Source organism: Pelophylax lessonae (assembly GCF_965119305.1).
Source record: "Pelophylax lessonae genome assembly, chromosome: 3".
Taxonomy (NCBI): Eukaryota; Metazoa; Chordata; class Amphibia; order Anura; family Ranidae; genus Pelophylax; species Pelophylax lessonae.
Genome location: NC_138770.1, coordinates 665097671 through 665124638, shown reverse-complemented (window position 1 = coordinate 665124638; position 26968 = coordinate 665097671). Strand labels below are relative to the sequence as shown.

General features: G+C 47.1%; 1 protein-coding gene across 3 annotated transcripts in view; it reads left to right on the top strand.

Moving 5' to 3' along the window:
- Positions 1-1072: 1072 nt before the first annotated feature.
- PAK5 (p21 (RAC1) activated kinase 5) overlaps positions 1073-26968 on the top strand; it is a 293496-nt gene continuing 267600 nt past the window's right edge. For all 3 annotated transcript variants that reach the window (XM_082250189.1, XM_082250188.1, XM_082250187.1), the window contains exon 1: positions 1073-1240. In XM_082250189.1, coding sequence (XP_082106315.1) covers positions 1102-1240 — 139 coding nt within the window. In that variant the 5' untranslated portion in view covers positions 1073-1101. The remainder of the gene's footprint in view (positions 1241-26968) is intronic.

The following is a 26968-nucleotide window of genomic DNA, read 5'->3' as shown; positions in this document are numbered from 1 at the left end:
GCAATATTGAATGTTTGTGCCTATATCCAATTGTTGGATACTTGTGGGACATGTCCACTCCAGCTCCACTGATGAAGGTATAATGAATGCACATTTTTCATCAATCAATGTGGGTGTATTAATTATTATTTGGGGTAAAAGTGGACTATCCCTTTATTGCTAAAACCAATATCACACTACTTTACAATATTTTATGTTTTTGTGCCTATATCCAATTGTCTGATAGTTTTGAGTCATGCCCACCTCCACTAGGTATATTGAATACAATATTGCAAAGTAGTGTGATATTGATTTTAGCAATAAAGGGATAGGCCACTTTTACCCCAAAAATAATCAATGCACCCACATTGATTGATGAAAAAAATGTGCATTTTTTGTGCCTATATCCAATTGTCGGATAGTTTTGGGACATATCCACCTCCACTGATGAAGGTATATTGAATACAATATTGCAAAGTAGTGCGATATTGATTTTAGCAATAAAGGGATAGGCCACTTTTACCCCAAAAAATAATCAATGCACCCACATTGATTGATGAAAAAAAAATGTGCATTTTTGTGCCTATATCCAATTGTCGGATAGTTTTAGGTCATGTCCACCTCCACTGATGAAGGTATATTGATTATTGAATACAATATTGCGAAGTAGTGTGATATTGATTTTAGCAATAAAGGGATAGTCCAGTTTTACCCCAAAAAATAATCAATGCACCCACATTGATTGATGAAAAAAATGTGCATTTTTTTTGTGCCTATATCCAATTGTCGGATAGTTTTGGGACATATCCACCTCCACTGATGAAGGTATAATCAATGCACATTTTTCATCAATCAATATGGATGCATTGATTTTTTTTGGGTAAAGGTAGATTATTCCTTTAATGCAAAGATCAATATCACACTACTTTGAAGCATTGTCATTTTTTGTGCCCATATCTAATTGTCGGCCAGTTTTGGGTCATGTTCCCCTCTATTGATGAATATGCTCCATCACTAATAAGTCACTAACAGCTCCCCCCCTCCCCTCCTCATATCCCTGCCTGCTTAGGCGCGCTCCCGCGCTCGGGCTCGTCCCCGTGCAATCTCTTCCCCCGTTGTGGGATGGCCGTCGGTCGGGAGCGAGCAGCCTGGGCCGGCACATGCCCGGACCCCGGGGATCAGCGGGAAGATGGCGCAGAGAGCCGAGTGATCGGACGGGCCGGCGGCCGGAGGGATGTCACGGATTTCATGACGGCAGCGGGTACGTGTCCCAGCGGCAGCAGCATCCTCCTCCTCCTCCTTCCCCGGGCTGGACCACAGCATCCTCCACGCACTGCATCCCAGCCCCGGCTCATCCCTTTTGTTCTTCTATGCACACCCTGACACCCACATTCTACAACGCCACCGTCTATGTCTGCCCCATCAGCATGCTCCCATGTCATGTGTTTTCTTACATGAGCATCCTCCAAAGATCAGCCCCCTCTGCCCTGCAGCAATCCACTCTGTGCCCATGTAGTCCATCATATTGCAGATTTCCCCCGAATATCTGCATTTTACTACTTTTTTTTAATACCAGTTGGTAAAACCTCACCGCGGTCCGTCTGAACTCTTAACCACCCCATGGGCAGTTGTCTTGTCTATGGCCATGGCCCATGGTGGATATTTCATGGAGAGCAGGCCTCTCTAGACTGGACGGGCTCGCCATGGGTCACCTTGTTCAACCCTCTTTACACTGGATGGACCCACTGTGGGTCACCTTCTTCAGCCCCTTCTATGCTGGACAGGTTAACCATGGGTCACCTTGTTCAACCCTCACTAAGCTTGACAGGTCAACCATGGGTTACCTTGTTCAACCCTCTATACAATGGTCAGTCCCACCGAGGGTCACCTTGTTCAGCCTTCTCTATGCTGGACAGGTCAACCATGGGTCACCTTGTTCAACCCTCACTAACCTTGACAGGTCAACCATGGGTCACCTTGTTCAACCCTCTCTACAATGGTCAGTCTCACCGTGGGTAATCTTCTTCAGCCCCCTCTATGCTGGACATGTTAACCCTGGGTCACCTTGTTCAACCCTCACTAAGCTTGACAGGTCAACCATGGGTTACTTTGTTCAGCCCTCTATACAATGGTCAGTCCCACCGTGGGTCACCTTTTTCAACCCTCTATACAATGGTAAGTCCCACTGTGGGTCACCTTCTTCAGCCCCCTCTCTGCTGGACATGTTAACCATGGGTCACCTTGTTCAACCCTCACTAAGCTTGACAGGTCAACCATGGGTTACCTTGTTCAACCCTCTATACAATGGTCAGTCCCACTGTGGGTCACCTTGTTCAGCCTTTTCTATGCCGGACAGGTAAACCATGGGTCACCTTGTTCAACCCTCTCTACACAGGACAGTCCCACCATGGGTCACCTTGTTCAGCCTTCTCTATGCTGGACAGGTCAACCATGGGTCACCTTGTTCAACCCTCACTATGCTGGACAGTTCCACCGTGGGTCACCTTGTTCAGCCTTTTCTACGCTGGATAGGTCAACCATGGGTCACCTTGTTCAACCCTCGCTACACTGGACAGTCCCACTGTGGGTCACCTTGTTCAGCCTTCTCTATGCTGGACAGGTCAACCATGGGTCACCTTGTTCAACCCTTTATACAATGGTCAGTCCCACCGTGGGTCACCTTGTTCAGCCTTCTCTATGCTGGACAGGCCAACCATAGGCCACCTTGTTCAACCCTCTCTACACTGGACAGTCCCACCGTGGGTCACCTTGTTCAGCCCTCTCTATGCTTGACAGGTCAACCATGAGTCACCTTCTTCAGCCATCTCTATGCTGGACAGGCCAACCATAGGCCACCTCGTTCAACCCTCTCTACACTGGACAGTCCCACCATGGGTCAACTTGTTCAACCCTCACTAAGATGGACAGGTCAACCATGGGTTTACCTTGTTCAACCCTCTCTACATAGGACAGTTCCACCGTGGATCACCTTGTTCAGCCTTCTCTGTGCTGGACAGGTCAACCACAGGTCACCTTGTTCAGCCCTCTGTATGCTGGACTGGTCAACCGTGGGTCACCTTGTTCAATTCTGTCGACACTGGACAGTTCCACCATGGGTCACCTTGTTCAGCTCTTTCTATGCTCGACAGGTTACCCATAGGTCACCTTCTTCAGCTCTCTTTATGCTGGACAGGTCTACAATGGGTCAACTATAAAGCCCTCTCTATGCTGGACAGGTCAACCATGGGTTACCTTGTTCAACCATCTCTACATTAGGCGGTCCCATGGTGGGTCACCTTGTTTAGCCCTGGACGGGTCAACCATGGGTCAGCTTGTTAAGCCCTCTGTATACTGGATGGTCCCACTGTGGGTCACCTTGTTTAGCATGCTCTATACTGGTTAATATGAACTGTTATGCACTACATTTGTAGTTGTCTTGTCTGTAATCGATATATATATCATGTAGAGCAGGCCTCTCTATACTGAATGGCCCAATTGTGAGTCACTTTTTTTTATCCTTCCCTATACTGGACAGTCTCACTGTGGGTCACCTCTTTCAGCCCTCACGATACTGAATGGTCCCACCATTGGTTGATATGAACTCTTTTATATCACACAGACAACTTGTATATGGCCATGGTGGATATTTCATGGAGAGCAGGCCTCTTTATACTGGATAAACTCACCATAGGTCAACTTGTTTAGCCCTTTGTTTACTAGACAGTCCCACCGTTGTCTGATGTGAACTCGTATCCTCCACAAGGGCAGCTTTCTTGTTTATGACCATGTGGATACTTTATGGAGAGAAGTCCTCCCTATACTGGATGGTTCCATTATAGGTTTTCTTTTTTTTTTGCCTCTCCATATACTGGACAATCCTACTATGGGTTACCTTGTTGAACGCTCTCTATACTGGATGGTACCACCATGGCTTACCCTGTTCAGCTTTTCATTTACTGGACAGTCCCACCGTGGCTCACCTTGTCCAACTGGCTCTATACTTAATGGTCTCACCACAGGTTACCTTGTTCAGCCCGCTCTTTACTGGACGGTTCCACAATGGGTTACCTTATTCAGCCCACTCTACTGGACTGTCCCACCATGGGTCACCTTGTTTGACCCTAAAATGGGCAACTTGTATATGGCCATGGTGGATATTTCATGGAGAGCAGGCCTCTTTATACTGGTTAGACTCACCATAGGTCAACTTGTTTAGCCCTTTGTTTACTAGACAGTCCCGCCGTTGTCTGATGTGAACTCGTTTCCTCTACAAGGGCAGCTGTCTTGTTTATGACCATGTGGATACTTTATGGAGAGAAGTCCTCCATATACTGGATGGTTCCATTATGGGTTTTCTTTTTTTGCCTCTCCATATACTGGACAATCCTACTAAGGGTTACCTTGTTGAACGCTCTCTATACTGGATGGTACCACCATGGCTTACCCTGTTCAGCTTTTCATTTAGTGGACAGTCCCACCGTGGCTCACCTCGTCCAACTGGCTCTATACTGAATGGTCCCACCACAGGTTACCTTGCTCAGCCCGCTCTATACTGGATGGTCCCACAATGGGCTACCTTATTCAGCCCACTCTATACTGGACTGTCCCACCATGGGTCACCTTGTTTGACCCTAAAACGAAAATGAAAAGAAAAAGGCTTTTACTGGATATCTACATGGAATTTTTATGTTAACCTGTTAATTTTATTCATTTATTTTTATTTTTTTATGGAACCTTACATTTCTGTGGCACCATGCCTATACATACAAGAGACACATTACCCACTCAACAGAATGTTACTAGGGATTGGCATAAAGGGTAGCACACTCATACTAGTGCCAATTTAGGTTCCAATTATCCTACAAGCATGTCTTTGGAGTGTGGGAGAAAACCCACTGAAGCACAGGTGGAGCATGCAAACTCCATGAAGATAGTGTCCTGGTCAGAATTCAAGCCAAGGACCCCATTGCTGCAAGGCAGAAGTGCTAACCACTATGTCACTGTTTTGCCAAAAGTCACCCTATAAAGCGAAATACCAACAGGCCAGTTGTGGTTAGCTAGCCCAAACCATACAAAACACCATGGCCCAAGTCATTTGGACCTCATAAGAACATCTTAAAGTGGTTTTAAAACCATATCTTCATGACATATAGTTTGCTGAGTATCATAACCAATTGCATTTTTTTCCATAAAGTAATATCTTTGTATGTGTTATCCTTTTTCTTTCTATCTCATTGAATCTGATCCAGCCTCTTTCAGGCTTTTCCTGTCTACATTCACTAACTCCCTTGTTGGCTACACATCGTTGCTCTGGACTGGCTGTGGAACATTACTCCTCCTGAGTTGTCACCCTGTTGCCTGCGCCCCTGATAGTGACAACAGGTAACCATGCAGACACATCTGAACTCCTTTAGGGACTTGTGACAGGGTGACAACGCAGTAGCGCAACGGGGTGACAGTAGTCACCCCGTAACAGGAAGTTTCTGAACATAGTCCTTCATTACATGATCACCTGGTAGTACTTTAATGACATGCGCAAAGTTAAAAAGACTAAAAAACAACTTCTGGAATTACATTCATATGTTTAAGTTTACTGTATATGAAATTGTGTTGATTGAGTTTAGATCTATTTTAAATGTTCTATTAATTTTGCACTTTGGTTTTTACAGATGGTACATTTAAACTCCTTTTTTTACAGCAGATGGTTGACATTTTTACTATTGTATAACTATTTTGGTCTGTACAAATGAAATTGGGTGTTGCTGAACTTTTTGCCCCCCCCCCAAACACAAAAACAAACTTGAAAACTCAACTTATAAAGCAATAAATTAACAGGGCCTGTTGTCGTGAGTTAACTCAAACCTAGTTCAGGTCATTTGGACTTTTTTTTAATCTTAACAATAAAGCCAACTATCCAATTGGATAATTAGATCTAAAAATGAATTATCTATTGGCGCTTTTCCACTGCATGGAACCGAACGGTTCGGCTCGCTTTTGTGCTTTTCTACTGCTGGTACCGTATGGTATAGTGTAGGAACGGTTCGGTACGGTACGGCGGCTCTTTTCCACTGCATGGAACCGAACGGTACGGCTCTCAAAAACAGTACCACCTCGATTGTGGTTCCAACAGGTACCATACCCGGTACCATATCCCACAATCCTTTGCATGCAGTCACTACTAGCCACTGATTGGTCAGAGAATCCCACCCACCCCGTTGTTATCCCACCCAGTTAACTTTAGTACTACTTTAGTGGAAAAGCAAACCATACCGTACCGTATCGAACCGTTCCAACACCGTACCATGCGGTACCAGCAGTGGAAAAGCAAACTGGGCCAAGCAGGGCCAAGCAGGGCCGAGTAGAGCTGAGCCGGTACTTGCAGTGGAAAAGTTACTCCTTTCTGTTATGATGCTCTTATTTCTGGGGCCAAAATGTAACAGAGAAGCTGATTGGTTGCTTTGGGGAGCCTTTCTTAAGGCCAGATATCCTCAATGTGGGTACATTCTTCTTACAAAAAAACAAAACAAAACAGTGCTACCAGTATATTTTACTGGGTCTCACAATTTTGTTCATACTGGTGAATATCTGTGTCGTGTGGATTGGGGAGATCTACATTTTGTAATATTTTTTTAATGGCAACTAATCACATTTGCTGTTCTTTGTTCGTAAAAAATGGGTTTACTTTTTTTTTTTTACCTCTCCATATACTGGACAATCCTACTAGGGGTTAGCTTGTTGAACCCTCTCTATACTGGATGGTACCACCATGGCTTATCCTGTTTAGCTTTTCATTTTCTGGACAGTCCCACCGTGGCTCACCTTGTCCAGCTGGCTCTATACTGAATGGTCCCACCACAGGTTACCTTGTTCAGTACCCCTCTATACTGGATGGTACCACAATTGGTTACCCTATTCAGCCCACTCTATACTGGACTGTCCCACCATGGGTCACCTTGTTTGACCCTAAAATGACATTAGTTAATTGAAACCTAGTTCAGGTCATTTGGACTTTTTTTGAATCTTGACAATGAATCCAATGGATAATTGGATCTAAAAATGAATTATCTACTTTACTCCTAATAACTAATCAACTTTCTGCTATGGTGCTCTTATTTCTGGTTACAGAATGTAACAGAAATGCTGATTGGTTGCTTTAGGGGAGCCTTTCTTAAGGCACTTTCTATACGTGAGGCCAGATATCCTCAATGTGGGTACATTCTGCCTACAAAAAAGAAACATGCTACTGGTATATTTTACTGGATCTCACTATTTTGTTCATACTGGTGAATAACTATGTCGTGTGGATTGGGGAGATCTGAATTTTGTAATATTTTAATGGCAACAAATGGCATTTGCTGTTCTTTGTTCTCTTGTTTGTAAATGGCACACCTTGACCTGTGTTGCACATTGTTATAAAATACTGCATAAAGGAAGGTGCATCTGCAACTTTTTCCAGCAATTTAACCACTTAAGCCCCGGAAGATTTTACCCCCTTCCTGACCAGGCCCTATTTTGCGATTCGGCACTGCGTGACTTTAACGGACAATTGCGCGGTCGTGCGGCGCTGTACCTAAACAAATTTGACGTCCTTTTTTTCCCACAAACAGAGCTTTCTTTTGGTGGTATTTGATCACCTGTGCGATTTTTTGATCATGCGCTATAAACAAAAAAAGAGTGACAATTTTGCAAAAATAACAATATTTTTCACATTTTTTATATGAAATTCCCAAAAAAAAAAAAGTAAAAATCAAAATTTTTTAACATTTTTGGCCAATTTGTTTTCTGCTACATATGTTTGGTAAAAAAAATCACCATAAGCGTATTTTGATTGGTTTGCGCAAAAGTTATTTTGTTTACTAAGGGAAAGATTTTTGTCATTTTTGTTGTTTTTTTTTTTAACGAGTGATGGCGGCGATCTGCGATTTTTTTGCGGTACTGCGACATTGCAGCGGACAGATCGGACCCTTGACTGACATTTTTGACACTTTTGGGGTTACCAGTGACATTACTACAGTCATCAGTGCTATACATATGCACTGTTACTGTAAAAAATGACACTGGCAGGGAAGGGGTTAACTTTATTGGGGAAGGAGGGGTTAAGTGTGTCCCTAGGGACTAACTGTGCAGGGATGTGGCTTTACATGTAACAGCAGAGATCTACGGTCCTACATAGCAGGACCGTATAATCTCTGCTGTTACACAGGGAAGAATGACAGGCGGCTTTGTTTACATCAGCTGCCTGCCTTTCTCCCTTCACAGCGGACGATCGCGAGTGACCGGCGGACATCGGGTCCGCCGGTCACTCGCGCGGAGGTGTCCATGAACGAGCGGGGGCGGGAGCGCACCTCCGGCGGCGCGCGCTCGCCCCCTATTGGCTCACAGGCTAGTGACGTACCGATATGTCACTTTGCCTGGCCGGGGCTGACCGCCGCGGTATATATACTTGCGGCGGTCGGCAACCGGTTAAAGCTTTACTCAGATCACAAAATTTACATTATATTTTAAATATGTTCATCAGTAGACATGCTACAGCTGTGGCCATGTTAACTTCAACCACTTGAGGTCCAGGATGTTTTAAAATGGCCTAGGGACATCAAGTGGTTAAAGGGTCAGTCTACCCAAACCTGATATTATTGCTTTTGGAACACTTTGGGGATTTAAACCATTAGCAGTTTATTATGTGTCTCAGAATTTGGACTCAGGTAGTAAGCTCACTTTAGTTACATTTCAGCTACAAGTGGGGCTTATTTCATGTGCTCAAGGAGGCCAGAAGCATGTAAAACCCAAATTATGTGGACCACAGGATCAGCAACTATTGAACATATCATTTCAATAGTTACTGGAGTTGTAAGAAGTCAGAGTAACCCTCCAAATTCCACAAACTACACTGCTCAAAAAAATGAAAGGAACACTTTTTAATCAGAGTAGAGCATCAAGTCAAATAAACTCCTGGGATATTGATCTTGTCATTTAAGTAGCAGAGGGGGTTGTTAATCAGTTTCAGCTGCTTTGGTGTTGATTAAATTAACAATAGGAGCACTAGATGGGCAACAATGAGACAACCTCCAAAATAGGAATGGTTTTACAGGTGAAGGCCACTGACTTTTTTTTCCCTACTCATCTTTTCTGATGGTTTTTCACTTGTTTTGCATTTGGCTAGGGTCAGTGTCACTACTGGTAGCATGAGGCGATACCTGGACCCTATTGAGGTTGCACAGGCAGTCAAACTCCTCCAGGATGGCACATCAATACGTAACATTGCCAGAAGGTTTGCTGTGTCTCCCAGCACAGTCTCAAGGGAATGGAGGCGATTCCAGCAGACAGGCAGTTACTCTAGGAGAGCTGGACAGGGCTGTAGAAGGTCCTTAACCATCAGCAGAACCGGTATCTGCTTCTTTGTGCAAGGGGGAACAGGAGGAGCACTGCCAGAGCCCTACAAAATGACCTCCAGCAGGCCAATGGTGTGAATATATCTTGCCAATCAGAAACAGACTTTATAAGGATGGTCTGAGGGTCCTCTAGTAGGCCCTGTGCTCACTGCCCGGCACCATGGAGCTCGATTGGCATTTGCCATTGAACACCAGAATTAGTAGGTTCGCCACTGGCACCCTGTGCTTTTCACAGATGAGAGCAGGTTCACCCTGAGCACATGTGACAGACCTGAAAGGGTCTGGAGAAGCCGTGGAAAATGTTTTTCTGCCTGTAACATCGTTCAGCATGACCGGTTTGGTGGTTGGTCAGTGAGGGTCTGGGGAGGCATATATATGGAGTGATGCAGAGACCTCTACAGGCTTGATAATGGCCCCTGACTGCCATTAGGTATTGGGATGAAATCATTGGACCCATTGTCAGACCCTAGGCTGGTGCAGTGGGTCCTGGTTTCCTCCTGGTGCGCAACAATGCCTGGCCTTATGTGGTGAGAGTTTGCAGCCAGTTCCTGGAGGATGAAAGAATTGATACCATTGGCCCCCCACGCTCTCCTGACCTAAATCCTATAGAACACCTCTGGGACATTATGTTTCGCTCCATCTGACGCAGCCAGGTTGCAACTCAGTCTGTTCAGGAGCTTAGTGATGCCCTGGTCCAGATCTAGGAAAAAATACCCCAAGACACCATCCGTCATCTAATTAGGAGCATGTCCCGACATTGTCAGGCACGCATACAAGCACGTGGGGGCCATACAAACTACTGAGTACAATTCTGAGTTGCTGCAATGAGATTTCAGCAAAATGGACTAGCCTGCTGCATCATTTTTTCACTTTGATTTTTGGGGTGTCTTTGAATTCAGCCCTCTGTAGTTTGATCATTGTCATTTCTATCAAATGATGTGGCAACTTTTCATTCCTAACACATTACCCAGTCCATACCAGTATAGATCCTAACACATTACCCAGTCCATACCAGTATAGATCCTAACACATTACCCAGTCAAAATCAGCATAGGTATCCAGCATGATATTTTTCCCCATTGAGATCTGATGTGTTTTCAAAGTGTTTCTTTAATTTTTGTTGAGCAGTGTATAATTGAAGTATCACATTTAGGCAGTGGTGTACAGTATTTAGGTTTTGTGCTGCCCTAGGCCTGACTAAAATTGTGCAGCCCCTAATTTAAATTTGACCCACCTCTTCCTGTAAAGGCCACACCCCTTCCTGTTTATGATCCGCCCTGTCATCTGTAAACCACAGACCACAACCAGTCTATCAGTGCCCATCAGTCCAGCCTCATCAGTTCCCATAAGTTCAGCTTCATCAGTGCAGCCTTATCAGTGCCCATCGGTGCAGCTTCATTACTGCCCATCAGTGCAGCCTCATCAGTGCAGCATATCAGGGCGGCCTCATCAGTAGCCATCAGTACAGCCAAATCAGTGGCCACCAGTGCAGCCTATCAGTGCCCATTAGTGCAGCCTATCAGTGCATCATATCAGTGACCATCAGTGCATCATATCAGTGCAGCCTCATCAGTGGCCATCAGTGGAGATTATTAGTGCCCATCAGTACTGGCAGGTAGCAGTATGACCGCTTTATGGGGGTGCCAGAATGATTTGCCCCATAGGACTGGCAGTATACTAAAAGTGTAGCGCAAGCCGGTGGGGACCCTTTTCGTGGGGGAGTCAGGAGGAGGCTGTTTTTTTTTCCATGTGGGGTGCAGCTTTTTTGCTGCCCCCCTGCAAAGTGCTGCCCTAGGCCTGGGCCTTGTTGGCCTAGGCCAAGATACAGCACTGCATTTAGGTAGGTTGGTTTTTTATGAGATGCACATTTCACTGTAAAACACTATAAAAGTCTTGGATTTGCATTAAAAGCTTACTGAGGCCAGTGGTATAGAGTGACGGAACTGGATCCTGGTGCAAGATATGACCCAGAGCCCCTGAACTTCAATGTATTACCTACTGCTGTAGACAAACACAATAACAGGCCCACCCTGTTACCTCTTGTATTTAAACCTGTAAAACACCTACTTTATACCTAAAAATAACAGGGGAAGCAACTTGACAACTGGTTATTAAGTAGCGTCTAAACCTGATACTTAATCCCAGTGTTTCCCAACCAGGGTTCATCCTGAGGTTGCTAGGGGATCCTTTAGCAGTGGGCAATAGTGGATTGATCTCCTACCTATATTTTTGCCCAATGTTTCTTAACCAAGGATCGGTGAAAACCTAAGATTCCTCCTGAGGTTGCTTGGGGTTCCGTGAGTAGTGAGCAATGGTGGATTGAACTCCTACCTACCCTGACCACCAATTCAAGAGGGCAATTTACCATTAAACACCAATGTAAGGGGTCACTTCTACACTGACCATAAATGTTATAAGATACCACAGTTTTTACTGTCTGCCTTGGAGGAGTGTAATTCTGATACTTTAGCCCAATGTTTCTCAAACAGGGATCAGTGAAAACCCAGGGTTCCTTGAAGAGTGTCATGGTCTTACCTTCTTGCTGTTCTCCTTCGTTTGACATGTGCTGGCGGCCATCTTGGTTTCTGGGTTTCTTGTAGCCTCCCACCCTGCGGCTCCTCCTTCCCACTGGGAGGAGCTGGATACCTAGCTCATATATATATAGGAGGTCTGTGGCTTCAGTTCCCTGCTTGGTCCTCCTGTGTTCACATGCTACTAAGACTGCTGCTACTTCTGGTTCCTGTTCCTGGCCTCGTCTGACTACCCTGCTGGTTCCTGATCCTGGCTTCGTCTGACTACCCTGCTGGTTCCTGATCCTGGCTTCGTCTGACTACCCTGCTGGTTCCTGTCCCCTGGCTTCGCAAAGACTCTGCATCGGTTTCGCCATCCGTTTGGACTTTTGCTTTATAGCTTGTTTTTCAATAAAGCTTTCTTATTTTCACTTATCTGTTGTTGTACGTCTGGTTCATGGTTCCGTGACATTAGGACCAAGCCATGAATTCTGACGGTACAGGGCCATCCTCGCTACCCACGCTGGTTGCCAGACTTGATCAGCAGGATCACCTGTTGGGTCGGTTCGCCGTGGCGTTGCAAACCCTGCTTGAACGCACGGTACCACAGGCCACGAATTCTGACGGTGCAGGGCCATCCTCACTACCCACGCTGGTTGCCAGACTTGATCAGCAGGATCACCTGTTGGGTCAGTTCGCCGTGGCGTTGCAAACCCTGCTTGAACGCACGGTTCATTTCGCTCCCGTTGCCGATGGGTCGGTTGTCGCTCCTGGGTCCGCTCCTACTGCCGCTCCGGTTGTTGCGCCAGAGTCTACCCCGACACCTGTTGTTGCGCCTGCGGTGTTTCGGGGTATGTCCGGTTCTGCCCCCCTTCCACAGCGCTTTGGGGGAGAGCCAACTCAGTGCCGAGGTTTCCTTAACCAGGTGGGCATTTATTTCGAGTTGCTGCCACATGCCTTTCCTACTGAGAGATCAAAGGTGGGCTTCTTAATCTCGCTACTCTCGGACAAGGCCTTGGCCTGGGCCAGCCCTTTATGGGAGAACAACAATCCGGTGGTTGCCGAGTTTTCCGGTTTTGTTGCTTCTCTTCGGAAGGTATTCGATGTGCCGGCTCGTGCTGCCTCTGCTGCGAAGCTCCTTATGTCCATCAGACAGGGTTCACGATCCGTAGCTGAATACGCCATTGAGTTTCGTACCCTGGCAGCAGAGGTGGGCTGGAATAATGAGGCTCTGGTCGCTGCTTTCTCTCATGGTCTCTCGGATGCCTTGAAGGATGAGGTTGCAGCTAAGGACCTACCAGTGGAGCTCGAGTCTCTTATTTCTTTCCTGATTTTGATTGACACCAGACTCAGGGAGAGACCTTCCTTTAAGGAGAGTCTGCGGAGGCCTCCTAACAGATTGGCGCCTACCTTTGTTGTCCCACCCGTGCCTCCCTCTCCTCCCACGCCTCCTGGGGACGACTTGTCTGGGGGTGAACCCATGCAGCTGGGGTTTGCTCGCCTGTCCGAGGGGGAGAGGGTACTCCGGAGACGCGAGGGCCGATGCATGTACTGTGGTCTCGGTGGGCATTTTCGGTTGGCATGTCCGAACCGTCCAGGGAAACGCTCGCACCTGAGATCCTGTCGGGGGCAGATCTTGGGTGGAGTCTCCTCGTCCCCGGTTTCCCGTGTTGACAAACCACTGATCACTGTTGTCCTTTCCTGGGTCGGGGGCTCGGTGACGACCCAGGCGTTGGTGGACTCTGGTGCTGGTGGTTTGTTCATTGATAGTGCGTTCGCTGCCGCCAATTCCATTCCTCTGCAGGCTCGAGGTTCTCCTCTGGCTCTTGAGGCGATAGACGGCAGACCCCTTCTGCCGCCACACGTGACTCATGAGACCCTTCCAGTGGGGTTAGCCATTGGTGCCGTCCACAGAGAGTCGGTCTGCTTCCAGGTTATTTCGTCTCCACACTACTCGGTGGTCTTGGGGTACCCCTGGCTCCAGGAGCATAATCCGATTTTCGATTGGAGATCGGCCGAGATCCTCTCGTGGTCACCGCAGTGTGGGGCTAGTTGCATCCATGGGCCTGTCAAGTTGCTGTGTACTTCCTCGGACTCTCTGTTGCCCCCTGAATACGAGGAGTACCGGGACGTATTCGATAAGGTGCGCGCGGTTGCCCTACCTCCGCACCGCCCATACGATTGTGCCATCGAGTTACAATCTGGTGCTGTTCCTCCTCGTGGCAAAGTCTATCCACTGTCGGTAGCGGAGAATGAGGCCATGGAGGAGTACGTGAGGGAGGCGCTTTCACGTGGACACATTCGCAAATCCTCGTCCCCGGCAGGGGCTGGATTTTTCTTTGTGAAAAAGAAGGGCGGTGAGTTGAGGCCTTGCATCGATTACAGGGGTCTCAATCGCATCACGATCAAGAACGCTTACCCGATACCCTTGATTTCCGAGCTGTTCGATCGCCTTAAAGGGGCCACGGTCTTTACCAAACTCGACCTGAGGGCGGCATATAACCTCGTAAGGATCAAGGCGGGCGATGAGTGGAAGACCGCGTTTAACACCAGGACCGGTCATTATGAATCCTTGGTTATGCCCTTTGGGCTGTGCAATGCGCCCGCAGTCTTTCAGGAATTCATCAACGATGTTTTCCGTGACCTGTTGCAGCAGTGTGTGGTGGTCTACCTGGATGACATCTTGGTATATTCTGAGTCCATGGAGACCCACATTCTGGATGTCAAACGAGTGTTGCAACGGTTACGAGAGAACAAGCTGTTCGGTAAGCTTGAGAAATGCGAATTTCACCGATCCCAGGTAACCTTCTTAGGTTACATCATTTCCGCTGAGGGGTTCTCCATGGATCCTGAGAAGGTTTCGGCTGTCTTACAGTGGCCCCAGCCCAGTGGTCTTCGCTCCCTGCAGCGCTTTTTGGGCTTCGCCAATTATTATCGGAAGTTCATCAGGGACTTTTCCATGCTAGCCAAGCCTCTCACGGATCTGACCAGGAAGGGCAGTAATTCCCAGGTCTGGCCGCCCGAGGCCATCCGAGCTTTTGAGGCTCTAAAGTCCGCCTTTGTGTCGGCTCCGATTCTGTCGCATCCCAACCCTGGGTTGCCCTTTGTCCTCGAGGTGGACGCGTCTGAGACGGGAGTAGGCGCCCTTCTGTCTCAGCGTAGAACACCAGAGGGTCCTCTGCTTCCTTGTGGGTTTTACTCCCGGAAACTGTCTTCCGCGGAGTGCAACTACCAGATTGGTGACAGGGAGTTATTGGCCATCGTGCAGGCTCTCAAAGAATGGAGGCACTTGCTCGAGGGTTCGGTGGTTCCGGTCCTCATCCTGACGGACCACAAGAATCTGACCTACCTCTCTGAGGCCAAGAGATTGACACCACGTCAGGCCAGATGGGCTCTGTACTTGTCACGTTTTAATTACGTGGTCTCCTACCTACCCGGTTCCAAGAACATCAGGGCTGATGCCTTATCACGGCAGTACTCCGACCTGTCCAGGGAGGAGTCGATTCCGACTTCGGTCATACCTCCGAATCAGATCCTGGCTGCCATTCGCACCAGCCTGACCTCTCCCCTGGGTGAGCAGATTTTGGCGGCTCAATCTGGTGCTCCCTCTGGGAGACCCAACGGCAGATGTTTTGTGCCTGAGGAGTTGCGCACTCGGTTGTTGCGAACCTACCATAACTCCAAGACCGCGGGGCATCCTGGAAAGAATCAGCTGTCCTGGGCTGTTTCACGTCTGTTCTGGTGGCCTTCCCTACGTTCCGACATCGCCGCATATGTAGCGGCATGCTCCGTTTGTGCCCAGAGTAAGTCCCCTCGGCACCTTCCGTTGGGCCTTCTGCAACCCTTAGCCACCGGGGAGCGCCCATGGTCACACCTGGGGATGGATTTCATTGTGGACCTCCCTGCATCCCGAGGCCATACGGTCATTCTCATGATTGTGGATCGGTTTTCCAAAATGTGTCACTGTGTTCCTCTCAAGAAGTTACCCTCTGCACAGGAGTTGGCCACGATTTTTGCCAGGGAGGTCTTCCGGTTGCACGGTTTGCCCAAGGAGATTGTGTCGGATCGGGGGAGTCAGTTTGTGTCCAGGTTCTGGCGCGCCTTTTGCTCCCAGTTGGGGATTCATCTCTCCTTCTCCTCGGCCTACCACCCTCAGTCCAATGGGGCCGCAGAACGTTCCAATTAGGCCTTGGAGCAATTCCTTCGTTGCTATGTCTCCGATCACCAAGACAATTGGGTTGACCTCCTGCCTTGGGCTGAGTTTGCCAGGAACACGGCGGTGAACTCTTCCTCTGGGACGTCTCCCTTCATGGCCAACTATGGGTTCCAACCTGCCGTGTTACCGGAGGTATTCTCTCCCCAGGATATTCCGGCTGTGGAGGATCACCTTTCCGTCCTACGTGCTTCTTGGGTACAGATCCAGAAGTCCCTTGAGGTCTCTGCGCAGCGCCAGAGACTCCAGGCTGATCGCAGACGAGCGCCTGCTCCTTCCTACCAGGCCGGAGACCGTGTATGGTTGTCCACCCGCAACCTCAACCTTCGAGTGCCCACTCCCAAGCTGGCGCCTCGCTTTGTTGGTCCCTTCCGAGTGCTTCGCAGGGTAAACCCGGTAGCCTATGCCCTTGCGCTTCCTCCTGGCATGCGGATCTCCAACGTGTTTCATGTCTCCCTGTTGAAGCCTCTGGTGTGTAATCGTTTCACTTCCTCGGTTCCTCGGCCTCGTCCGGTCCGAGTGGGCAATCGTGAGGAGTATGAGGTGAGCAATATCCTGGACTCACGCCTGGTCCGCGGTCGGGTGCAGTTTTTGGTTCATTGGCGTGGTTATGGTCCAGAGGAGCGTTCCTGGGTTCCCTCCGCAGATGTCCATGCTCCTGCCTTGCTCCGAGCCTTCCACGCACGCTTCCCTCAGAAACCGTTCTTTACTCCGCGGAGGAGGGGCCCTTGAGGGGGAGGTACTGTCATGGTCTTACCTTCTTGCTGTTCTCCTTCGTTTGACATGTGCTGGCGGCCATCTTGGTTTCTGGGTTTCTTGTAGCCTCCCACCCTGCGGCTCCTCCTTCCCACTGGGAGGAGCTGGATACCTAGCTCATATATATATAGGAGGTCTGTGGCTTCAGTTCCCTGCTTGGTCCTCCTGTGTTCACATGCTACTAAGACTGCTGCTACTTCTGGTTCCTGTTCCTGGCCTCGTCTGACTACCCTGCTGGTTCCTGATCCTGGCTTCGTCTGCCTACCCTGCTGGTTCCTGATCCTGGCTTCGTCTGACTACCCTGCTGGTTCCTGTCCCCTGGCTTCGCAAAGACTCTGCATCGGTTTCGCCATCCGTTTGGACTTTTGCTTTATAGCTTGTTTTTCAATAAAGCTTTCTTATTTTCACTTATCTGTTGTTGTACGTCTGGTTCATGGTTCCGTGACAAAGAGTGAGCAATGGTGGAAGGATCTCCTACCTACACCGACCACCAATGGAAGGGAGCAATTTTTCACTCAGCACCAATATAAGGGGTCACTTCTACATTAACCACAATTGTTAGAGGACATCACAGTTTTTACAGTCTGCTTTGGGGAGTCTAAATCTGATACTTTTACCCCATGTTTCCCAACCAAGGTTCTGTGAAAACCCAGGATTCCTCCTGAGGTTGCTTGTGTGGTTCATTGAAGAGTGAAAGGTGGTGCTAGAAATACCGGGTGGTGCTTTTCAAAATGAATTCTCAGCAAAATAAAGCATGGGGACATGGATAGATGGGGGAGTTTTCTTTGAATATTAATAATTAATTAAATAAATAAATAGCGTTTTTGGTTTGTAGTGCTCAGATTCAGTGCAGTTGCACTTTAAAGTGGTTCTAAAGGCAGTAGGTTAATCAGGGCTTTTTTTCAGTGGGAACGTGGGGCAACGCAGTTCCGGCACCTCCAGCACTGAATGTATGTAATGGCAAGGAGTGCTGGGGTGTGCTACAGCATCTGCTGATGCTGGCTGCTGGGGATTTATTTTTTCCTGAGGGGAGTTCTATTGTTGCTTTGGGGGATCTATTGTTGCTGGAGGTGGCTCTTCTGTTGCTGGGGGGTCAGTTGTTGCTGGGAGGGATCTGGAGAGTCTATTGATGCTGGCTGCAGGGGGGATCTGTTTTTGCTGTCGGGGGTCTATTTTTGCTGGGGGGATATTTTATTGCAGGTGGTCCATTGTTGCCGGGGGAATCCATTGTTCCTGGCTGCTGGGGATCTATTTTACTGCTTTTCTTGTTATCGTTAACAAATTCCATACAAATTACTTTATACCACAAATGTTACTTAGTTCTATATTCTCTGAAAGGGACAGTACTGGGAGGTGGGTGAGGGTTGAAACTAAGGAACGATGCTCAAAGGTAGGTAGGGGGCGGAGACAAGGGGATACTCGGAAAGGAGGAGTTCCTGCACCTATTCTCTGAGAAAAAAAGCCTTGGGTTTAATGCATCTTATGCATTTAAGAAAAAAAAACCTTCTGGGTGCAGCACCCCAAGCCCCTTTTACTTACCTGAGCCCCATCTTGATCCAGCGATATACATGAGAACACCAGCTCTCCCGAGTCTCGTTCTCCTGATTGACTCACAGCAGCAGAAGCCATTGGTTTCTGCTACTGTCGATCAAAGCCAGTGAGCCAATGAGGAGGGTCCAAGCTACGCTCTGTGTGTGAATAGACAATGTCAATTCACAGGTGCGTGGCTAAAGAGCAAGCCTGCTCGAGTGCCCCCCTAGCCAGAGACTTGCTATTAGGGGCACTCGGCAGAGGGGGGAGCCAGGTCCGGGGGGGACCCAAAAAGAAGAGAATTGGGGTTGCTCTGTGCAAAAAACATTGCATAGAGCAAGCAAGAATATGTTTATTTAAAAAAAAAAATTAACAACCTTTACAATCACCTAAAAATTTTCTTCAACTTATTAATAAATCAAATATACTATGATGGTTGAAAAGTTAAAGAAATTCTGCTTTAGCCTAAATGGGCAAATAACAGGTTTGCTTTAACCACTTTACCACCGGAGGATTTTGCTGTCTTACGTCTGGGCCACTTTTTGCGATTCGGCACTGTGCGACTTTAACTGACAATTGCGCGGTCATGCAACGCTGTACCCAAACGAAATTTACGTCCTTTTTTCCCCACAAACAGAGCTTTCTTTTGGTGGTATTTGATCACCTGTGCGATTTTTTACTTTTTGCGCTATAAACAAAAAAAGAGCGTACATTTTGAAAAAATAACAATATTTTTCACATTTTTTATTTATGAAATTCCCCCTCAAAAAAATGTAAAAATCAAAATTTTTTTAAATTTTTGGCCAATTTGTTTTCTGCTACATATTTTTGGTAAAAAAAATCACAATAAGCGTATTTTGATTGGTTTGCGCAAAAGTTATTGCGTTAAAAAAACTAAGGAAAAGATTTTTGTCATTTTTGGTGTTTTTTTTTTTAACGAGTAATGGCGGCGATCTGCGATTTTTTTTTGCGGGACTGCGACATTGCGGCGGACAGATCGGTCCCTTGACTGACATTTTTGACACTTTTGGGGGTACCAGTGACATTACTACAGTAATCAGTGCTATACATATGCACTGTTACTGTAAAAATGACACTGGCAGGGAAGGGGTTAATTTTTTTGGAGAGGGAAGGGTTAATGTATGCCTGGTGCTTACTAATGTGTGTGGGGGGAGGTGACTGAGTGACACAGGGACAGATTGCAGGGTTCAGCTATGCTGAACCCTGCAATCTGACCCTGTCTGTCACTTAGGAGATCCACCCGCTTTGTTTACACAAGCGGGCGGATCTCCAGACTCGATTCCCTGACGATCGGGGAAGAGCAGCGGCGATTGCCGCCGCTCCTCCCCTGGCCCGACTCCCGCTGTGACTGAATACAGCCGGGAGCGAGCCTCCGGCGGCGCGCGCGCGCCGCCCACAGGGTGAGGAGTCCAGCGATGTAGGTCTACGTCGCTGGACGGGAACGAGCCACTTTGCCGCAGTACAGTCAACGTGACTGGTCGGCAAGTGGTTAAATTTATTGGTACTTTAATATCAAATCAGAAAGAGCATTGTGATTTTTTGACTCTACCAGACACTCAGATTTGGTTAGGTATCCTTAGAACTCTGTTAGCTTCTGTAGGGTTGTTGTGGGTGACTACATATCGCTAAAGTGAACAACCAAATTTAACATTATATTATTGCAAAAACTGTGCTTTTTCCATATCATTTCAAAACAGTACAGCTTAGCTGTGTAATTGCTTTTCCATATGGCCACCCTACTAAGTTTATTACGCTCCCACATGCTCATATGGATTGTAGGCATCTCTCTAGGCTGCTTTGGATGTGTCCCAGTTGTCTGTAGTCTCTCCCTTCTCGTTGACAGCTCACAGTTGACTTGTTTCCTTGGTGACTATTAATTTGAACAGATGGCTTCAGATTACCGGGGTCAGACTCTACAAATCCTGTTTTTGTTCTATGGATCATTCTCAGACAAAAGAACTCTTTGATATCCCAACCTTTGTATTGACAATATATAATCGAGGAATGTGTTAAGGAAAGGAATTCCCTTTTTCTTTGATTGCTTGCTGACATGTTAACTTTACGTCACCTTTGCATGTAACCTGTTGCCTTGTTGTATGTGGTAATCAGATGGCAGGATTCTCATATTAGAAATATGGTATACAGTGGGTATAAAAAAAGAATCACGCCTTTTTGGTTTTGAGGCCAAATAAGTCAATTATAGGCTTATCTGACCTTAACATTTTTCCATCTGGCCTCAGAATCTTCAAGGTGCGTTTTGGAAAAGTTCAGTGGTGACTGCATGTGGCTTTTCTTGAGGAGTGACTTTTTTCTTGCAACCCTCCCCTACAAGCCACATTCATGGGGAATTTGGGATATTGTTGTCACATGCACACAATGACCACTCTTTGTTATAAATTCCTAGAACTACTTCAGAGTTGCTGTAGGCCTTCTTCGTAGCCTCTCTAACCAATTTCCTTCTGGGTCTTTCATTCAGTTTGGAGCAACGTCCTGATCCATAGGAAAAAGGGAAATGGCCCGTGGGACTTTATATGAGGCGAGTACATGTGGCTGGAGGTAAAAAAGAGAAACCAATGAAATAAAATAGAAAAGTAACTTTAATTGCGGGTAAATTAAAAATAAAAAGGAGGAAAAAGACATCATGCACAGGAATGCATTGAAATGTCAACTGATATTGAATCAAAACAGTACATAACATTCGTGGTGGTAAATCACATAATGTATACATCATAATGGTACAGTATCTCACAGTCTCACCAATATAGCCATAAATACATATATCATAGTAAATGAGTATAAAGCATCTTGAACTGACGCGTTTCGCGAGCTGTACACTCGCTTCTTCAGAGTAAGTGCATAAGAAATATGTCTAAAAAGAGAGAGACATGCATATATTGAAGATACAGCAAAAAACAATAAATTAAAAAAATCTATAAAAATAGGAAAGAGTATTCTGTAAATATGAGGGACTCAAACAGAGTGCCAAATACTTACAGTATTTCAATGCATTCCTGTGCATGATGTCTTTTTCCTCCTTTTTATTTTTAATTTACCGCAATTAAAGTTACTTTTCTATTTTATTTCATTGGTTTCTCTTTTTTACCTCCAGCCACATGTACTCGCCTCATATAAAGTCCCACGGGCCATTTCCCTTTTTCCTATGTACGTATCGGGATGGAGGCGCGATACTGATGTTACCAGACCATAAACCCCCTAACGTCCTGATCCAGGGAGGGACCGTGTTGTACCAAATACCTTCCACTTCTTAAAAATAGACTTTACTGTGCATCTTGGCATTAATAAATCCTTTGAATTTTTTTTTTTTTGTATCCATCTCCTGACTTGTGTGTGTCCACAACTTTAACCCAGGAATCTTTTGGCAGGGCCTTGCCACCCATTGACATGCTCCAGGAAAGCTCTTTTCATGCTGAGCTAATCAAAATGCTGATCACAGTTGAAAGTCAATTGTGCCATTGAGAAGGCCGCCTTTTCAGGAAGGGGGGGGGGGGGGGGTTGATCCTTTTTCAACTCAGTGATTCTGTTTTTTGAATTTTTAAAAAAGATTTCTGACATGTTGGTTTTATCCCTTTCACTTGGATATTATAAGTTGCACCAAGTAAATATGGCTGGATAGAACAAAAACTGTGTCTTTCCTAATTTCAGGCTGCAAAGCAACAAAATGTGATTATTTTAAAGGGGCTGATTCTTTTCTATACCCACTTTATATATAAATATATATACAGTATGTTAATACTCTCTAATCTGGGGTGTATGCATTAGCACACGACAATGGTTAGTCTTGAATATGACACTTTGGTTCAAAGTATTTTATATAGAACAGAGGTCTCCAAACTTTTCAGTACAAGAGCTACATTGTATATTTTACAAATACTTGTGGGCAAACAAAATCTGTTTTTGTAAATTAGTGAGCAAATAACTTTATTTAAATCTTTTTTTAAATCAACATGATATGATTCAGAAAAAAAAAGAGAAGGAACTTGTAATAGTTCCAAACAGAGTCCCCCTTAAATCAGGATCCCCATAGGAGTCCCACTTATATCAAGGACCCCATCAGAGTCCCCCATACAACATCAGGGTCCCCATTAGAGTCTTCCCTTACATCACGGTCCACACGAAAGTTCCCCCTTAAATAAGTATCTCCATAAAAGAAACAAAGGGCGCACCAACCTAGTGCATCATCTTAAGATTTTATTATCGTAAAAAGTCGTAAATATTATACTTACAAAATGGCTATTGTATAAAAGCTCATCACATAATCCAGCATCATCCAGCATCATTCAGTCCCTAATACATAAGCTCATGTGACAGAAGATGAAGATCCAATAGTCTGACGCGTTTCGAGGACTAGCCACTCCCTCAGTATCCCCATAGTTCCCCTTACCACTGTAAGGCTTACAGCGTGGATGTAGCAGCAGAGCGAGAGGCGGAGCAGGTCTGGAAAGAGGAAGTTCTGATGTCCTGGGAATGATGGAGCAAGCACATCCTTGGAACTAATGATGGAGATGATGACAGTGCAGCATGGGAGAAGGGGGTACCTGTGCTGGGGATGGTGGGGGGGTAGGTTGGTGTGGTAGAAGAGGAGACCACAAGCAGCCTCTGCTGAGCTGGTTACTTGATCTGTGCACTTTGAGGCTACACCACTGATCCCAGCTGTGAGCTGGATAAAATCTTGTAGTGGGAGGGAGTTTGGAGATCACTGATATAGAATGTGGACCAATGTTGGCGACTGGTCTTGAAATGGGGGGGGGGGGGGTTGTTCTGGCAGAGGTGGTTCCTAAACATGTGTCGTGTAATGTCCTGGTGCAAGGGAGCTGAGCTGAGCAGCCGGAGCCTCGCATTCCGGTCTGCGGGACGGGAGCAAGGCAAGCCAGTAGCAGGAATGTCAGTGCTGTTTGGACTGGACTGAAGGGACCACCTGCCATGGAAAGAGACTGTCACTGTGACTCAGGAGGGGACATGTGGTGTCAGTGATCTGTGCTGCTGCACACTGCTGTCACTGTCACTGTGAGAGCCAGTTTCATGTGTGTGTGTGGCCATTCTAATTTCTTGTCCTCTTGAGTCCTGTCCCTGAGCTTCATCAAAAACAAAATAAGAAATATGTTTTTCTCTTTTGTTCATTGAAGGACACAACTCCTTATCTTCTTAACCATTGGGTTATACTGCCCCCTACAGGAGTAGGGCACTAGGCAGAGAAAAAGTCTGGCTACGCCTATGGGCAGTCCCAGGGGGTATACTCCCTCTCTCTGCTATAGGTACTCCGTTTTTTTTCTGCCTAGTCAGTAGTAAGGACCTATTTCTTTGCTGGGATCTCTGGTCCTGGCAATTTTTTCTTTTTAGATAGATTTTTTCCTCCTGTTTTTTTTTCCTGTGAGATCTACAATCAACTGCCGGACTGGGCAACGGGCTGGATAATCTAAGATCCAGTTATCATCCCAGCCTTGCCAGCAAGGGTGTGCAGACCTCAGCTTCGCGCTAGATCAACTGCGACATAGCCCCACTGGACAAGGGGCTGGCCTGCAAGTTAAACGCCTCGCGAGGTCGCATATGACCGCAGTGTTCCTCTTGGCCGACACCCACCCATTTCAATGGAGAGGAGGTTCTGTCTGGACCGGTGCCCGTCTAGTTCCTGGTATGGTAAGTAGCTATCCCCCTCTCCCCCTGGGGGGTTTTGGGGTGGACGTGGGCCCCTCCATGGGATGGTCGGACCCCCAGGTTCCCCTCCTTCCAGTTAGGCACCCCCCTCATCAGTCTGGTGGTCCCTGTGAGCCATCTCGCCCCCATCCTCCTCCCCCCTTCAATTATGCTGTGGCTGTAGGGTGGCCTGGTCCACCTCCTGGGATGGGGGCAGGGTGCTGTGCTGGCGATAAGGGGGGGGGTGCGCCTCTGGCGACCGGGCGATTGGCTGTGAAGGGGGCTGTACCTGATTGGGGCTCTTGGCAGGGCCCCCCCTTCCTGCCTGTGCCATTCTCTGAGGACTAGGTATCCCTCCTGGGTCTCTGGGAGCTTCGTGGTTCAGCACTGGGCCGCCATTTTCTTGTAGCTTGTGTGCTCAATGCACAGCAGCCATGTTTGTGTAGTCCGGCGGGCATTTTGGGGTGGTTTGCCATTGAAGATAGCAGTGGCCATGACAGTGGAGCCCTCTGGGCAGCGATTTTGGCCTTGGGAGCCCCTTCTAATCCCCTGGTGCTGACTCCTGGATCTTTTCACTTCCTGATCGCCGCACGCGGAGTGCAAATTATCCTGGTTGCTGCAGGTGCCTGTTTCTGCTGAGTGGTGAGTCTGGTGGGGTCCTCCCCCTCTCTGCTGAGGGTCGATTAGGTGCTCTGTTACTGGCGACCGGGTGGTGCTGCTGGAGCGGTGGGGGTGTTCCTTGGCAGTGTTTTTTTTACATCTTTTTTGTGGGGTCCCCCTATTGACTCATGGAGTCCATGAAGCACATTTCCTCGCCTGATCCCCTCTCAGAGGCTGCGGGGCCCTTTGGGTCCCAACCATCACTTGATGCACTGACAACGGTCTTGGAGTCCTTTGTGTTCTGGGTGGAGGGGCGATTGACAAGGGAAGTCAAGAGCAGGCTTCTCCAGACCCGCGGACTAGGCTCTTCCAGCATGAAGGTGCGCCCTCACCCTTATCCAGGGTGGGGGGACATCTTCACTGGTTTCCGGACCCGTGGACTTCCCTGGTACAAGACAAGTGGGTCCACCAAGTCATACAGTTCGGCTACAAGATCGAGTTTCATTCTTACCCTCTGGAAAGGTTCTTTCCTTCCAACTTACGCCTGTCCCCAGACCGCTTACAGGGTCTTTTTGGGGCGGTGCAAGACCTGTTACTTCAATGAGTGATTGTCCCATTTCCGACATTGGAAGGTTTTTAGGGGTTTTACTAAAACCTGTTTACAATTCCCAGGAAGGAAGGCAAGGTGCGTCCAATTCTGAACTTCAAGGCGCTGAACTGCTTTGTACGGGTGCAGAAGTTCAGAATAGAGTCCATTCGCACAGTGGTGGCAATCCCTGTATCAGAGTGATTTTCTTCTCTCTATCGACATCAAGGACGCTTACTTTCACATTCCAATATGTGCTGGTCACCAGCGCTTCCTCCGCTTTGCCATGGGAGAGGAGCATTATTGTGGCGTTACCCTTTGGTCTCACCTCTGCTTCTCGGGTCTTCACAAAAGTGTTAGCCCCAGTACTGGCATTGTTACGTCAATTGGGGATCGCGGTACTAGGCTACTTGGACAACCATCTTTTGCTCTCCTACTGCTCTGGTGGAAAACCTGGAGATCACCATACGAACTCTGAGGGAGTTCGGCTGGATTCTGAATTTTCAGAAGTCTGCTCTGGTTCCGTCCACAAAGCTGGACTATCTGACACTGGACTCGGCCTTAGCCAGAGTTCTCCTTCCTCTGGACAAACTCCAGAAACTGCAGGCTGCAATTAGTTTCCTGCTGTCCAACAGATGGTCATCCCTCTAGACTTGCTGGACCTAATGGTGTCTACCTTTGAGGCGGTTCCGTTTGCACAGTTCCATACGAGGTCTGTGATGAGAGTCACTTTCGTTGGGGGGCCCGTGGAACATAGCTTACCGTAAGAGAGGTTGGGAGATTCCTCTCTCAGCCCCCTAGGCTCCTCCTATGTGTAATTCACCCTGTGTCTTTTAGAGATACAGGGTGAGAGAGAAAATTATGGACAACTACTTGGTGGAGACTGAGAATGTGGTTTTGATTGCTTCAAATGGGACAGTGATATTTGTCCACAATATCCCTCAAGAAATCTAGGATACATTAATTCTACTGTATCAGAGTGATAGAACATCGTATGAGCTTTACTCATAGACTATTGTAAACTGTTGCCATGAAGTCTGTGACTTATGAATGGTCGGGGAGTTGCTTGGATGTTGAGTCCAGGTTCTTCAATATAGGAGACGGACAGTCTGTTACTGGTGGTCTCCTGCTATTGTCTGTTTAATAACGTGTTCTGTGTTTATACGTAGGATAATGTGTAATGTATTTTGTTTTAGCCTTGTTGCAGTGCTAAGTTAATTAACATGTTAATTATAACATTGTCTAGATGTGGATTCCCATTCACCTATTGTTTCTGTCCAGATGGCTAGGTAATTAGTTCAGGTTAATTATATTTCTGTACACAATTTCATCTGCATAGGATAATGTAATCAGGCACCTGACCTGGTGGGGTAATCTGATCAGGAGGGGGATGTCCTCCTGTGTGGGGTATATATTCGGTGTGAGTTTTTTCAATAGGGGGTCCAGACCTATACAAGCTATGTTCAGGTTAGTTTTGTATGGGGGGTGGCTAGAATATCTGATATCTATGTTCAGACTGGAGGAAGCGGTATTCTGACGGAAGCTCACAAGCACAGTGTGGGTTGCAGTTCCATTACAAGATCCCTGCAAAGGGAGATTCTGGGCAAATGGCACAAGAATCCACAGTCTTTGGACAATCAGAACCGGCTGAGCCAGGCAACGAAAGAGTCCCTGATATGGTGGCTTTGTTCTACGGCGCTTCGGCTGGGAAAATTCTTCCTCCCTTTTTATT